Source organism: Entelurus aequoreus, linkage group LG26 (genome assembly GCF_033978785.1).
Source record: "Entelurus aequoreus isolate RoL-2023_Sb linkage group LG26, RoL_Eaeq_v1.1, whole genome shotgun sequence".
Classification (NCBI taxonomy): Eukaryota; Metazoa; Chordata; class Actinopteri; order Syngnathiformes; family Syngnathidae; genus Entelurus; species Entelurus aequoreus.
In genome coordinates this window covers 9,799,004-9,815,600 of record NC_084756.1, presented here as the reverse complement: position 1 = coordinate 9,815,600, position 16,597 = coordinate 9,799,004, and the positions used below count along the sequence as shown (strand labels likewise).

Below are 16,597 nucleotides of genomic sequence, written 5' to 3'. Positions count from 1 at the left end.
TGTTGCCTGTGTTATTTTACTTCAGATATTAACTATTAAACCCAAAAGTTTGAACCTATAAAACTGAATTTCTCACACAGTTCAATGCTGTGTTGAGCTGAAACACCATGAAATTGTGTACACTGCGTGTGTGACAATCTGAGCAAGACAACCATAGCCACCAGGAGGCACAGGGATTTACTAAATAATTGTCCGTAAGTCACTGACCATGTATCTAATATCCAACTACCGTAATTGCCGGACTATAAGCCGCACCTGACTATAAGCCGCACCAGCTAAATTTAGGGGAACATACAGATTGCTCCATATATAAGCCGCACCCGACTATAAGCCGCAGGGTTTTGATGTGTAATTACCGTAGTATATAGGGGTTCCTGCTACCACGGAGGGGATTGTCGGGACAGAGATGACTGTTTGGGAACGCAAAGCGTCCCATTTATTAACAATAAATCTTTCAATCATTCAATCAAACTTTCACATCTTTGACATGGCGAACAGCATTCGTGCAGAGTACAAATAATACAACGGTGCAAAGTAATACAAAGTGCTCACCTGTACGTTATCAAAATAACCAGCCTACCGGTATATGAAAAGTCAGTCTTTAATCATTGTGTCATCGTCTTCCTCCTGCGTACTAAAACCACCGAAATCCTCTTCGTCGGTGTCGGAGAAGAACAGGCCGTAAATAAGCCGCACCCTTGTATAAGCCGCAGGGACCAGAACGAGGGGAAAAAGTAGCGGCTTATAGTCCGGAAATTACGGTATATCTGTAGGAATTATATTACAACGATTACACGATTCAATTCGATTCTGATTCTTGAGGTGACTATTTGATTCAGAATCAATTATCGATTTAACACTGCTCTCAATTTAAACATCCATCGATCCATCCATTTTCTACCGCTTGTACCTTTCGGGGTAGCAGGGTGTGCCGTAGCCTAACCGTATAATACAATTAAATATTATAAAACATTTTCAAAACAGGTTCAAAGCGAAGATGGACGAAGAAAATGTGTTTTTAGAAATGGATTCATTAATTTGTCTTAATTCAGAATTATTACAAAAAAGATTCACTATTTGGATGAGTATCGATTTTTCTGCGGCACCATTTATATCTAATACATTTATGCAAGCATGTCTTCAAACCATTTTGTATTATTGATATTCTAAATATTAAATGGGAACTGCCCTTATTTTAGAATTGTGCCCATCATTCACAATCCTTATGTAAGACAAGAGCACATGTTTTTCTTTTTGTATGCATTCTAAGCTGTAAAATATGGCAAGTGGAAGGTGGCTATTAATGTAGCTAATTGGAGTAATCTATTGCGCACATAAAGCCCTCTAAGAAAATTCAGAAAACCGCCAAAAATACTCCATTTACACCCGGTGACCTGAATATTAATCAAGTATTAGCGATATTGCTATTATAAACGCTAACGCAGACAAACTACTTTTAGTGGCGCCGTGGTCACAGTGAGCCAACTAGCTTAGCAAGTTGTATTGACTACTTGAGCTGCTTCATGCCTCTGAGTTGGTGAAAGCTAATTCTAGATTATAAATCATGCTTCTAACCTGTATAATACAAAACCCAAAACCAGTGAAGTTGGTAGATTGTGTAAATCGTGAATAAAAACAGAATATAATGATGTGCAAATCCTTTTCAACTTATATTCAATTGAATAGATTGCAAAGACAAGCTATTTAATGTTCCAACTGAGAAAGGTAATTTTTTTTGGCATTTTGGATGAGCTCGGGCCCAGCGGACGCCAGCGGTGTTTCTGGGTGTTGATAAATGGCTTTGGCTTTGCATAGTAGAGTTTTAACTTTCACTTACAGATATAGCGACAAACTGTAGTTACTGACAATGGTTTTCTGAAGTGTTCCTGAGCCCAAGTGGTGATATCCTTTGCACACTGATGTCGTTTTTTGATGCAGTACCGCCTGAGAGATCAAAGGTCACAAGCATTCAATGTTACGTGCAGTGATTTCTCCAGATTCTCTTAACCTTTTGATGATTTACGGACCGTAGATGGTGAAATCCCTAAATTCCTTGCCATAGCTGGTTGAGAAATGTTGTTCCTAAACAATTTGCTCAGGCATTTGTTGACCAAGTAGTGACCCTCGCCCCATCCTTGTTTGTGAATGACTGAGCATTTCATGGAAGCTGCTTTTATACACAATCATGGCACCCACCTGTTCCCAATTAGCCTGTTCACCTGTGGGATGTTCCAAATAAGTGTTTGATGAGCATTCCTCAACTTTTTTTTGCCACTTGTGCCACCTTTTTTTAAACATGTTGCTGGCATCAAATTCCAAATGAGCTAATATTTGCAAAAAATAAAGTTTACCGGTTCGAACATTAAGTATCTTGTCTTTGCAGTCTATTCAATTGAATATAGGTTGAAAAGGATAGTTGACGTGGTTTGGTCAATTGCTGCTTTTTTGGTTTGCTTGTCAGCAAATAAGTCATCTATCAGGATAGAGTTTGTTACTTGAAGAAATACAGAAAAAAAACATTTTAGTTTCAATTTACTGCTACAATCTTTTTATGCTGGCTCCATTACTATATGGCAACAAATGACATGCTTACAGAAACTGAAAGGACAGGCCAACCACAAAACAAATATGTTGCTGTCGAGGAAATGCAAGAACTGTGTACAATGGGCGGGTGGATGGTAGTTAGAAAGTTAAGTACACCACTCAGTCTTCAGTGAAACCACAAAGCAGCCATGCATGGGCCATGGGGAGCCCCACGGTGCAGTAGAGTGGAATAGCCAATCCATCAATCAGCGGACTATGCCAAGCAGAAGTCACCACTATCATCACTAATCTACGTTCAAATATGGGCATGGAAACACACAAGGAAAAAGGTCAACAGCACCCCAATACCTAAAGATCTGCCTCCTCTTTTGGGAGCTAGAGCAGTAGCCCTCAGTGGAAAGTCTGTTGGGGTTAATGTTGGGAGAAAATGCCAAGGTTACAAGACGGCACTTTACAACAGAAGAGGGAGGAAAAAAATAGACATGGTGTAGGACTTCCCGGAAAGGATGGAGGAGAGGCCTTTTTCCACAGCAGGAACTTTAACAGGAACTTGTCCATTACCCCTTGTGTTTCCACCAAAAACTACCTGCGCAGATTTAATTATTCAGGAAGTATTTTTAGTTGCTGGTAGCGAGGTGGGACTTTCATAAAGTTCCTGGACCCTTAGCAGGGTTGGGCTGGGCTAAAACTTTGTATTCTAAGTTCCAGTCATCATTACAGAATGCGGGACAACGTGTTTATTTAAACCAAAGTTCAGTTTAATAATGTTTATTATTCTTTGCGAAATTCATTTCAACACTCCAAGCTACGAGAAGTGGACGTAGTCTTTTAAACGTATTTAAAGGGGACTACAAAGTATTCAGACGGATTTCGAAGCGGCGAGATGAGCTTCTTACTGGGTTTTGACATAGTCATCGTTTGAAGAGAAATGTAAAAGGTTGAACAAATATTTACTTTGTTAAAAGTAGTCAGTTACACACCATTTGTGTAGTTATTCATCTCAACCAGAGTGAACCAAATGCTACTGCTAACAGTTTAATGCTAAATCGGATGTGTTAATGTTGTCGTCGTGGGATAAACACTTACGTGTATTCTTTATATTGACTCGAGTGAATTCATGAATTTATCATTTACTGAGTGGGACGACTTTCTGACAGTTGCATACTGTGGACAAAAGCGTTAATATTATATGAAATTTGGTACACTTTGTTTTTAAATCATATTGTTTTGTCTATTATTGATCGTATTTCATCTACTTTCCCTTTAATAAAATAAACATGCCTAATATTCTGTTTATTTACATGGTATTACTAGAAATAATACCAGCCAAATTTGTATTAACTACCAGAACCTTTTAATGCGGTGGAAACACAAAGACCACACAGGTTTACAGGAACTAAATGTTCCAGGAACTTAAAGTTCCTGAACTTTTGGTGGAAAAAGGCCTAAGGCAACAATTGCAACTGTTGCACGCACTTTCAATACTCCATTCTTTAAACTTTGATAGCCAAGGTGCTTTGCAATAAAATACTTCAAATAATGATTTCTTACTCTTACTCAAAGGTGCACAATGCATTCATTTCCACCATATTTTCAGAATTTGTCAGAACAGTGTACAATGAGCTATATGGCTTGAAGTTGTCATAATTGTCCATACAAGTCATTGTATTGCTTACATTTGATGTGTAAACAAGGTAAAGCTTGTGGCTTTCATTGCACACACACACACACAAAAAATAAAGTAGCATTGCATCATCTTACCTGTTGTCATTGATGTATCCATTCTGAGAAGACTGTAAGAAAAAAGACACCTGCACATTATGAAAGGCTTTATTCCTATTAAGGCACTTTGGCCCAAGGCTGCCATGTTTAAGGGAAAGTGTTTTATGTCTATTTCAAGCAGTTCCAGCTCCAGTTCACAGTTGCCGCCAGATGAATGTCACAGAGCAGCGACTAAGTTAGTGGTCTATTTGCTACAGTAGACACTCCTAATTTTCGGTAGGTGAATGTTAATTGTAGTCAGAGAAAAGTTGCATGTTTTCCTCCCACCACATTTTCTCTCAGTCATTATATAGGGGAAAAACAAAAAAATTTGAATATGGTGTACAAGTCTATTCATAACAGCAATTGACTTCAAATGTGAAACTAATATGTGATGTTACCTCATTACATGCAAAGTGAGGTATGTCAAGTCTTTATTATTATTTTGATGATTTTAGCTAAGACTTTTTGAAACCCCAAACTTCCTGAGATTTTCAATTCAAGGTTTTCATAAACTGTAAAGTTAAAGTACCAATGATTGTCACACAAATGAAATTTGTCCTGTGCATTTGACCCATCCCCTTGTTCACCCCCTGGGAGGTGAGCGGGTGAACAAGGCACTGCAATCATCAAAATTATAATCAATAAAAGAAATGCCATATCTCACTTTGAATGTAATAAGTTAAGATCACATGTTACTAAATGTTACATTCTTGTGTAATTTCCAAATTATTTTTTTTGTAAAATGATATGGAATAATATTGATTACGTTTCCAAAACCCAAAACCAGTGAAGTTGGCACGTTGTGTAATTCGTCAATAAAAACAGAATACAATGATTTGCAAATCCTTTTCAACTTATATTCAATTGAATAGACTGCAAAGACAATATACTTAACGTTCGAACTGAGAAACGTCTTCTTTTTTTTTTGCCAATAATCATGAACTTACAATTTAATGGCAGCAACACATTGCAAAAATGTGTCACGGGGCATTTTTACCACTGTGTTACATGGCCTTTCCTTTTAACAACACTCAGTAAACGTTTGGGAACTGAGGAGACACATTTTTGAAGTGGAATTATTTCCCATTCTTGCTTGATGTACAGCTTAAGTTGTTCAACAGTCTCCCTTCTGCTATTTTAAGCTTCATATTGCGCCACACATTTTCAATGGGAGACAGGTCTGGATTACAGGCAGGCCAGTCTAGTACCCGCACTCTTTTACTATGAAGCCACGCTGTTGTAACACATGGCTCTGCATTGTCTTGCTGAAATAAGCAGGGGCGTCCATGGTAACGTTGCTTGGATGGCAACATATGTTGCTCCAAAACCTAAATATAGGTTGAAAAGGATTTGCAAATCATTTTATTCTGTTTTTAATTTACGATTTACACAATGTGCCAACTTCACTGGTTTTGGGTTTTGTATGTATAGATGTTGGTCTAAACATACTCCAGCTCATAAACTTACAATAATCTTGTCAAAGTATAATTTTGCAGCCGTATTTGACACACACTGCTCACTTGACTGCGCAACAAACGTAAAATAAATTCCCCGTAGGACCAATAAAATAACTTATTACCATAATTTTGCCAAACTCTTAAAAATGTGCTTTCTTTTTCTTTTCTTTTTTTTAATTTAGACTAGGCGAGTTGGTGGTTTACGAAAGACTCGTAGCAAAAAAATACGTTAAGGACTCCAAAACAAGATAAAATACAAATAATTTTGAGAAATACTAAATGTTAGAAGCATACCAAACAAACCTTTAACGAAGTGATCACTGCAAACTTATATGTTATTCGACTTTGCTCCCTTGGTCTGGAGTGTGTGCCCCTTTTCTTGTCTTTCGTAAAATCTTGACATCTTTCACCCTTTTTGATTACCTCTCGAGGAACTCGGAAGAAACTTTTATCCTTTTCGCGTTTTGAATGGTTCCAAAAGCCTAAAACAACGCAAGCATACACTGTCCCACCACTTCGTGCCTCGCATAGTTATGAGCCGGACGTGACGTCAGGGGACGTCAACCTTTTGATGCATTTCTTGCCACTTTATGTTGTATATATTCTATATGAGATTTCCAATTAATTTTATCATCTATCATTACACACAAAATTTGGTTTATTTTACTCTTTCAAGGTCTACTCTGTCTATTTGTATTTGCGTTTGACTTTCTCTTCTGTTACTGAATAGTATTATCAGAGCATCAGCTTAACCTTGGTAGCACTCGTGGCGCCCTGTAATCATGTGAGTGCCTTTTGACCAATCATGTGGCCCTATACACAGCTCTGCACCAAGCAAACACTTTTAGATTATAGTTAAACAAACACACACCATTTAAAAATGAACGGTGTATTTCCTGACAAAAGATCTTGCATGTTTTGGAGCTGGAGGTTGTATTAATTAAATGCATTGTGTGTGTGTGTACTAATGTAAATAATATGTACTCAGATCCAAAACTTACTTCTCGGGCAAAGATCCGGTCTCGTACCCGCTGATATTCCTCCTCTCGTTCCTCGATGGACTTGCTACGCCGCCCGTCCTGCAGCGGCACACGAATCTAAGATGGGGGGCATACCATTATAACACTAGTGTCAAGTGTTATGCAAATGTGAGTTGGAGAGAAATTTACATCAATACCATCCAGTTGAGGAGAAAACACAGTTCATGCACATACTTCATTGTTTGAAGAAATATAAAGGCATGATAGTAGTTACATCCATCCATCCAACCATTTTCTACCGCTTTTCCCTATTGGGGTCGCGGGGGGTGCTGGAGCTTATCTCAGCTGCATTCGGGCGGAAGGCGGAGCACACCCTGGACAAATCACCACCTCATTACAGGGCCAACCCTGACAGACAGACAACATTCACACTCACATTCACACACTAGGGCCAATTTAGTGTTGCCAATCAACCTATCCCCAGGTGTATGTCTTTGGAGGTGGGAGGAAGCCGGAGTACCCGGAGGGAACCCACGCAGTCACGAGGAGAACATGACACACAGAAAGATCCCGAGTTTGGGATTAAAATCAGGACCTTCGTATTGTGAGGCACATGCACTAACCCCTGTCCCACCGTGCTGCCCAGTAGCTGGTAGAGTAGTAGATAGTAGTTACATTTTTGGAATTATATGTCACTATTTACTGTATATTCCTACATATTGTATAAATAGCTGGCAACACAAGCTACGTTTTGTCTACAGTCAAGCAAGGTGGGGGCACGAGTGCATCTGTATGGCGGTAAATTAGGGAAAAAAGTTTGAGGGTTTTCTTCATTTTTTCAGATTCTAATTTTTTTTCTCTCCCCCAGATACAGATAAAGTTAAGTTAATTAAAAATTAGGAAGTCGTAATTAATGGCTACAATAAGCACACTGTGTCGTGCACATATTTTGCTTTTTGAAGCACGATACTGATGAATCATGTTCCCCAGGGTTACACGCGCCACCCCGACATCGCACCGCGCCCTCCCAGGTCCATGTCAGAAAACCAACAAATTTAGCTGAACCGCACCAATTTTGTCAAGAGGAGTGGTCAAAAATTCAACCAAAAGCTTGCCAGAAGCTTGTGGATGGCTACCAAAAGCGCCTTATTGCAGTGAAACTTGCCAAGGGACATGTAAGCAAATAATAACATTGCTGTATGTATACTTTTGACACAGCAGATTTGGTCACATTTTCAGTACTTATAATAAATTCATAAAAGAACCAAACTTCATGAATGTTTTTTTGTGACTAACAAGTATGTGGTCCAATCACTCTATCACAAAAATATAAGAGTTGTTTAAATTAATGGAAACTCAAGACAGCCATGACATTATGTTCTTTACAAGTGTATGTAAACTTTGGACCATGACTGTACATGTACAGGACAGATCTATTTAGAGTTTGAGCAGAAAAATTGTATAGAAATTAACTATACACCATAAAATATTAACATCCTATGTCACATGAATGGTTTTTAAAATAATAACTTTATGAAATTAAAAAACAAGTAATGTAAAAGAAAACTTGCTGTTTACTTTTTGATATCAAAATAAAACACAAATCAATTTGGCTAATGAAAATAAAGTTTAATAAACAAGGGTTGTTCTTCTCCAACAACACCAACAGTTTAGTTTGGCCAACAAAAATAAACAGGAGTGGTACCTCTCATATCGAATACAGAATATTCACAGCCTGTGTTGAATTTGATGAGATGACGAAACATTTTAGCTAGTATTGATGTTATTTGAACACTGATACAGTTTGCAGTTAAATAAAAGAGGAGTGAACATCCCAGTAAACAAACTAAAGACTTTATAAACAAGTTGTGACAACGTTCACGACACATCGCCTGCCGCATGTTTCCTCACCTCATTAACTCTCAGTCACAGCAGCTGATGGATGCTGTGTTGAGAAAATGAAAGCAACATCAAATAGTTTTCCCCTTCTCTGTATACTTTTAGTCCAATATTATCCACACCTGACGCCATCGAAAAACAGCAATGTGCTCTTAAAAGAACGCAGAGACACCACGGAAATAAAGCGAAGGAAAATGAAGTTGAACCAAGTGCTTGGCTGTGTTTACTGCGAGGGAAATCTCCCAAGCAAAGTCTGTAACGTTGTCTTCCGCAATGTTTCTTCAAGCCGAACGACACGTGCGCACGACATAGTTTCAGGAAGTAAGCAGTGTTGCCTAAAACGCATTAATAAATGACATTTTTCTGTATTTGAAAATGTAAACGGTATTACTAACCGTCGGGAATTTTACCGGGGATTATCATTATACCGTTTATCGTTACATCCTTATTATGCACCTCTACTAAATATTGCAAAATGCTTAGCAGAATCTGAGTGGTGTAGATTATATATATAAGTGGAACATACCTGATTATCATCTTTGTCCATGCTGGCATCATCTCTCTTAAGAATGAATTTCTTCTGGAAGTCCATGTTACGCTCATCCTTGATGTGTTCTGAGAACCTTTGCTCAGGGCTACAAAAAAAGAAGCGGGTGCAAAGCCTCAGCATCATTGTAAAAATATAAAGTAATTAAGTTCTAATTTCTCGCGTTTTTTAGCTGCTGACTAAAGCGTTTACAAACACTCACATGCGCGTGTTGGCGGTCTTGTTGATGATGACAGCTTTGCCCGTCTGATCCACATTGTGATCCATGCCAAAGTAGGCAGCTACGCGGTGCAGCAGCATTCGGTGATAGGAAGTCATCTGGGGGAACTTCTTATACTGGTTACTACAAGTTAACACACACACATATGGATGAATACATGGATTGTATTGAGTCTGTATTTGTACTCTTAGAAAATAGCCAGATAATTCAATTAGTCATTTTGCTATCATGACAAATCACTGGAAATGGGAATATTCTGACATTAATACAGTAAGCAGCACCTCCAACAAATTGAGTCTTTACCAGATATACTGACAGATAACACTAGTCTCTTGTGAATGTGAAAAACATATTACTTAAATGAATACAAATGGATGTGAAATAGCCAAATAAAGAACATGACTTACTTGTCATCATTAATGAACTCCAGGATATCTTGTTCTAGTTTGAGCAGCATCATTCGATCCCTGGGAGGCAAAATTAAGAGAAGAGAGATAATCTACAGTTGTTGACCAAGCATGTAGATTAATTAAAGGGGAACTGCACTTTTTTTTGTTTTAAATGTGCCTATCATTCATAATCCTTATGTTAGGCCAGAACACATATGTCTGTCTTTTTATGCATTGTAATTCGTAAAATACAGCAAGTATGTGGCGGTTAATAATTAGGGCTTTGAATCTTTTTGGCAACACACGATTCAATTCGATGCCTGGGGGTAACGATTCGAGTCAAAACAATTCAAATTGAATACTTTTTAATAACATTCGGTGCCAGTTCTACGATCAACAAAATTCTTCCATAAAATAGAAAATGAGCTATTATAAATGTATATTACTTAAAAGAAAACAGGTTTTGTTAAATAAAATCCTATCCAAATATTTAATAAAGTCAAATACAAATAAGGCCAAAAGAGAAGTATCCAACACTTCTCTTTTGTACTTTAAATCTGTACAGCAGATATGGGCATCTACATCAACAATATGATTTGTCTGAGTGGCAGGACAGGACCGATTTTAAAAAATAAAATAAAACATTGCTTTTTTTTTTTTGACAACCCTACCGATATCCAGCTAATGGAAGTACTCTATTGCGCCCATAAAACCGTCAAAAAACATTGAAAAAAACGCAACAATACTCCCTTTAAATCTTGTGACCTGAATATTAACCAAGTATTAGTGATTATGTGATTATAAGCGCTAACGCAGATCAACTACTTTTAGTGGTGACGTAATCAGAGAGAGCCATGTAGCTTTTGAAGCAACAGTATTGACATACTGAGCGACAGCTGCATTGCATTAACTATAAATCATGCCATTCACCTGTAAAGTAGTAGGTTATGGCCATAAACCGAGATGTTGGTCAATTTTGACATCCATCTCAGACCCGTAAATGGCGTGAAAGAAACGAAAAGACGCTCGTTTGTGGCACCTTTTTTTAACCTGTGTGAGACTTATGATTCATTTTTCATCTCATCGGGAAGAAACGAACATTCTATCAGTCGGCATTGTAGTGCGAGCAGACACTATACAGCAAGCGATTGATATATTATGTCTGTAGTTTGTATTTCTTGTTAAGCACTTAGCAATACTGCTACATGATGCTTTGTGTTTCACTAATGCTGCATCAGTTTAGCACACAGCTTCTAAAATTTGTAGCATTCATGCTCCAAAATATAAGGTTCTGGATCATCTTCTGTCCCAAAGTAGTTTTTGTCACTCACAAATCTGCCATGTTTAGTAATAGTGTTGTTATTGCTGAAGGGAAAAGTGAACATTGCGATGAGTGTGAAATTAATACGTCGCGGTTTGCCTAAAATGAGCAAAATGCGTAAATATTACTACATAACATAGTGTACATACATACACACAGCGTGTATATAAACTGTTGGATGCTTTTGGATGTTGTTAAAGAAATGTATAGTCAGAATAGAAAAAATGCTATTAGCTCTAAAGTTAGCATGACTTTCGCTAGGTTTTTTTTTTTTTTTTTTTTTACAATTTAATTTGCATAAAAAGAGAAAAACATGTTTGCTTGTCTTACATAAGAATTGTGAATGATAAGCAAAATTCCAAAAAAGTGCACTTCCCCTTTAAATTGAATTTCTGATTTCTATTTGTTTTACCTTTGCTGCCATTCTCTTGGCTAAAAAGTTCATTGTACATCCTTAATGAATGCAAATGAAACACATTCGACTGTTCAAGAATGTTTATGACACACATTATGTTAACAACCGACTGCTCGGGTAACTTGGTTCATACACAATCATACAGCTAATGCTACTGTGAAATAGATCATTGTTCCAGCATCAAGCTCCCACCTGGGATTGTTCTTCAGTGTGTTGACCAGAAACTCGTGAACGTCGATACCCGTGGAGTCAGTGTATTCCTGACTGGAGTCTAACAAAGAAACAGAGTGGAAAGTGGAACTTTGATGAAAGTTAGAAGAGATGGGGATTCAAGTACAAAAGTCAATAACATTGTTACAAATAATGGACAAGTAGCCTCCAACACAACATATTTTGTTTAGGGAGAATGACCATCAGGAAAAGTAAAGTATGCAGTCCCCATTAAAATACCGTATACATGCTACTATGTATACAGTGTGTTAGACAGGATATGTCGTTTGAATTGTTCTGCTCTCAGAATCTAATGATGCCAGAGGGTTTCTGCCAAAATGATGAGGGAGCTGGATAATTATAGGGACAGGAATGAAACCTTTGATATCGTGAGAAATTACCAAAGGAGCCTGGCTGGTTTTTAATGCTTTGTGGTGTGAGCTGCGTAGCATGTCAGTATATACAGTCGTGGTCAAAAGTGTACATACTGTACACTTGTAAAGAACATAATGTCATGGCTGTCTTGAGTTTCCAATCATTTCTATAACTCTTAATTGTTTGTGATAATGTGATTGAAGCACATACTTGTTGGTCACAAAAAAATTCATGAAGTTTGGTTATTTTATGAATTTATTATGAATCTACTGAAAATGTGACCAAATCTGCTGGGTCAAAAGTATACATACAGCAATGTTAATATTTGGTTACATGTCCCATTGCAAGTTTCACTGCAATAAGGCGCTTTTGGTAGCCATCCACAAGCTTCTGGATGGAATTTTTGACAACTCCTTTTGACAAAATTGGTGCAGTTCAGCTAAATTTGCTGGTTTTCTGACATGGACTTGTTTCTTCAGCATTGTCCACACGTTTAAGTCAGGACTTTGGGAAGGCCATTCTAAAACCTTAATTTTAGCTCAATTTTTGTTTCATCTGACCACAGAACTTTCCTCCAGAAGGTCTTATCTTTGTCCATGTGATGTCAGATGAAACAAAATTTGAGCTGTTTGGCCACAATACCCAGCAATATGTTTGGATGAGAAAATGTGAGGCCTACACCAGCCCTACCGTCAAGCATGGTGGCGATAGTATTGTGCTCCGGGCCTGTTTTGCTGCCAATGGAACTGGTGCTTTACAGAGAGTAAATGGGACAATGAAAAAGGAGGATTACCTCCAAATTCTTCAAGACAACCTAAAATCATCAGCCCGGAGGTTAGGTCTCGGGTGCAGTTGGGTGTTCCAACAGGACAATGACCCCAAACACACGTCAAAAGTGGAATGGCTAAATCAGGCTAGAATTAAGGTTTTAGAAAGGCCTTCCCAAAGTTCTAACTTAAACGTGTGGACAATGCTGAAGAAACAAGTCCATGTCAGAAAACCAAAACATTTAGCTGAACTGCACCAATTTTGTCAAAAGGAGTCGTCAAAAATTCATCCAGAAGCTTGTGGATGGCTACCAAAAGTGCCTTATTGCAGTGAAACTTGCCAAGGGATATGTAACCAAATATTAACATTGCTGTATGTATACTTTTGACCCAGCAGATTTGGTCACATTTTCAGTAGATTTATAATAAATTCATAAAAGAACCAAACTTCATGAATGTTTTTGTGCCCAACAAGCATGTTCTCCAATCACTCTATCACAAACAAATAAGAGTTGTAGTAATTATTGGAAAATCAAGCAAGCCATGACATTATGTTATTTACAAGTGTACGTAAACTTTTGACCACGACTGTATGTGTGTGTATATATATATATATATATGTGTGTTAGCTCCTTCTAGTATCTATAACATCTATCAAATAATTCCTAACACTATCAAATAAATTAGGGATTTTGATTCAAGCTTGATGCAGTAGTATACAATATTTGTAACTTTTTTACAAAAAATATAAGTAACTGAATAAGTTGTTTTTATTGTCAACATAAACTATAGTCATCCAAATATTTAAAAAAATAAAGACACTCACTCTTCAAAATATAAAAAAAGCATTTCACTTTTTTGTACTGAACTACAAAAATAAAATAACTTTCAGATTCATTGAGAACCCTTATACGACAAGAGTGCTCTGTTTTTAAGGATCTATTCTATCAGTAAAATATCTACTATAAGACAATAGTGTGCTACAGTTTCAAGGACCTATTGCAGAAACATCAATTAAAAAATCTCCTGTGTGCTTTTGTCATATAGCACACTGTATGACAAAAGTGTGCTATTGCTTTTAGGAACCAACTGCAAACACATCAGCCAAAGATCTCCTATATGTCAAGAGTGCTCTGCTGTGTTCAAGACCCTACTGCAAAAATGCCAGTCAAAGATTCTCTGTATGGCAGCTTAGCTTAGCTAGCTAGCTCTGATATGTTTAAAAACGCACCACGTGACAAAATCTTCCGTGGTGCTTTGTCCTTCTTCTCCTTTTCTTCATTTTCATACTCATCCTTGGAAGACTTTTCCTCTTCCTTGTCAGATGGACAGCTGATGTGAAGCTGAATGATATCCTGGAGAATAACAGCATTCAGCAAAAAGACACAGATGTGGCATTTCGAGCACGTCATGTTAAAGGATAAAAGAAAGAGTACCGATTCTGGAGGGCCATCATTGCCGAACAGCCCAGCAGATTCCTCACACACTGCTAGACTTCTTACCAACTTCAGTTTTGCGTTAGACTGAAACGGAATGAAAACAAAAAAAAATCTAAATGAAAAAGGTTGCATTTATTTACACGTGTCTTCAACAGGGGTGTGATGAGATCTCGTGGGATTAAAACGTGACAATATTTGTCATTTGAACTTAAAAAGTTGTCACGCGAGACCTACGTTTTTTTTACAATTGTCAAAAAGCTGTCTGGCTAGCTGTATGCAAAGGATAGGGGCCGCACATGAAGTGTTTTCTGCACACATCAAACAGAGAGCTAGCCTTTTCTGCGCCATGGCATGGCTCTCCTTCAGTTGTGCTGATTGTATGTCCAAGCAGAAGTAAGCTTAACTGGCAATGATGGACGCAGAGACGTGACAGAAACGCAGCGAGACGACACTGTAGCAACCCAGAGATAAAACAACACATGAATAATTGATCCACTTGACAGCTGCAATATCAGCGACGCAAAAGACTCCCGCAAAACTCAAATTTATATAGTGGAACCTAGATTTACGAACCCCTCTTTTTGCAAAAACTTGTTTACAAACTTTTAGGTCGAGCCAAAAATGCCTCCGTGAGCGAACAATGTCTCTGTGTACGAACACTTTATTCATTGCGTCTCACTTGCAGCTATTTTGTGCCACAGGGCGCAGAATTTTTGCAAAGGTGGTGCCCACCACGTCAGTTGCTGCGCAGTGCATACAGTACGTGACTAGACGCTTCTCCACGCTTTAGCATGTGTGCCTTTTCGCCTTTTGACAAGTTTTGTCCATTTTGCCACTTTAACAGGAGTTCCAAAAAGACAACAGGCCAGCATAAAGGAGGAAATCGCTGTAGAGTTAAAAAGAAAAAGACTATTTATGAGGAGAACATTAATGGCGCTCACAAGCGTGGAAGAATCACCGAACATACCACGGAAAGTTTTAATTGTGATGACACCAAACTTTTCTTGAAAAAGATGCCAAAGCAGTCGTTTTACAGCAGTGGAGAAGACTACCTCTCCATCAGCAGCACCTCTTCCAAGAGTACACACGGCCCCTCCCCTTGACCCCTCTGTCTGCTCCTTTCTCTTTTTATGGTGGTTAAAGTTAAGGATGTTGTCGTTGTGGGGACGGCGTGGCTCGGTTGGTATAGCGGCCATGCCAGCAGCCTACAGGGTTCGTACACCTTTTCCATGGCCAAATTCAAGCACTTTTTAAAGACTTTCAAGATCAATATTCCAGTTTTTCCAGTACCCTTCAAAAGGCGATAACCAGTGTGAATCAATCCATAGCCTTGTTGTTTGAGGTCACCAAATGCTGTATGTAGGAAAAATACGGAAAATCTGCTCAAAACCTAAGTCTAACATTGAACCAGCAGTAATTATTAACTGAATGGAGCATTGAAAATGAAGCAGTGTTTCTGTAGACTATTCAATGTCATTGGTGTTTGCAAACGTATCTCCATTTGTGTTGTTTTTTAAACGTCTTGTTCTTTTTCTTACTTACAGCACTCAATGACGTCGAACAGCACGGATTGATTCACACCGTATGTGTGCTTGTAAATGGCAAAATCCATTTTCTACCGCTTGTCCCTTTCGGGGTCGCGGGGGGTGCTGGAGCCTATCTCAGCTGCATTCGGGCAGAAGGTGGGGTACACCCTGGACAAGTCGCCACCTCATCGCAGGGCCAACACAGATAGACAGACAACATTCACACTCACATTCACACACTAGGGCCAATTTAGTTTTGCCAATAAACCTATCCCCAGGTGCATGTCTTTGGAGGTGGGAGGAAGCCGGAGTACCCAGATGGAACCCACATAGTCACGGGGAGAACATGCAAACTCCACAAAGAAAGATCCCGAGCGCAGGATCGAACCCAGGACTACTCAGGACCTTCGTATTGTGAGGCACATGCACTAACCCCTGTTCCACCGTGCAGCCGTAAACTGCATAATGTTATATAAATACACGCACCTTCAAAATGTTAATTTCACTCATTTATTAGCAAAACTGTTCCACATGAATATAAGGATAATAAATTAAAGGAAAATGTTTCGTTTGTTTCACAACACCTCAGTCACCTTTCATTAAGCATATCTAGCCTTATAACTGTGGCTATGATAACAAATCGATTTTTAGTTGAGGGAAGTTCTTAACATTATAATTTATCATTGACAAACACTTGCTTTTTTCCTTTCGTAATAACTGTCCGTAATTAACATGTAATCTAGC

General features: G+C 38.3%; 1 protein-coding gene across 19 annotated transcripts in view; it reads right to left on the bottom strand.

Moving 5' to 3' along the window:
- LOC133643381 (R3H domain-containing protein 2) overlaps positions 1–16,597 on the bottom strand; it is a 134,787-nt gene that overhangs the window by 41,445 nt on the left and 76,745 nt on the right. For 13 of the 19 annotated variants that reach the window (XR_009824677.1, XR_009824678.1, XR_009824676.1 and 10 more), the window contains 9 exons: positions 14,325–14,411; positions 14,120–14,243; positions 11,729–11,807; positions 9,819–9,878; positions 9,394–9,534; positions 9,171–9,279; positions 6,767–6,862; positions 4,306–4,355; positions 2,893–2,946 (listed from right to left, as the gene is read on the bottom strand). Coding sequence is in view for 16 of the 19 variants with exons in the window: in XM_062037913.1 (XP_061893897.1) it covers positions 2,893–2,946; positions 4,306–4,355; positions 6,767–6,862; positions 9,171–9,279; positions 9,394–9,534; positions 9,819–9,878; positions 11,729–11,807; positions 14,120–14,243; positions 14,325–14,411 (800 nt within the window). In the remaining 3 variants the exon portion in view is untranslated. The remainder of the gene's footprint in view (positions 1–2,892; positions 2,947–4,305; positions 4,356–6,766; positions 6,863–9,170; positions 9,280–9,393; positions 9,535–9,818; positions 9,879–11,728; positions 11,808–14,119; positions 14,244–14,324; positions 14,412–16,597) is intronic. The other 6 variants (XM_062037912.1, XM_062037917.1, XM_062037914.1 and 3 more) reach the window with 3 other exon arrangements.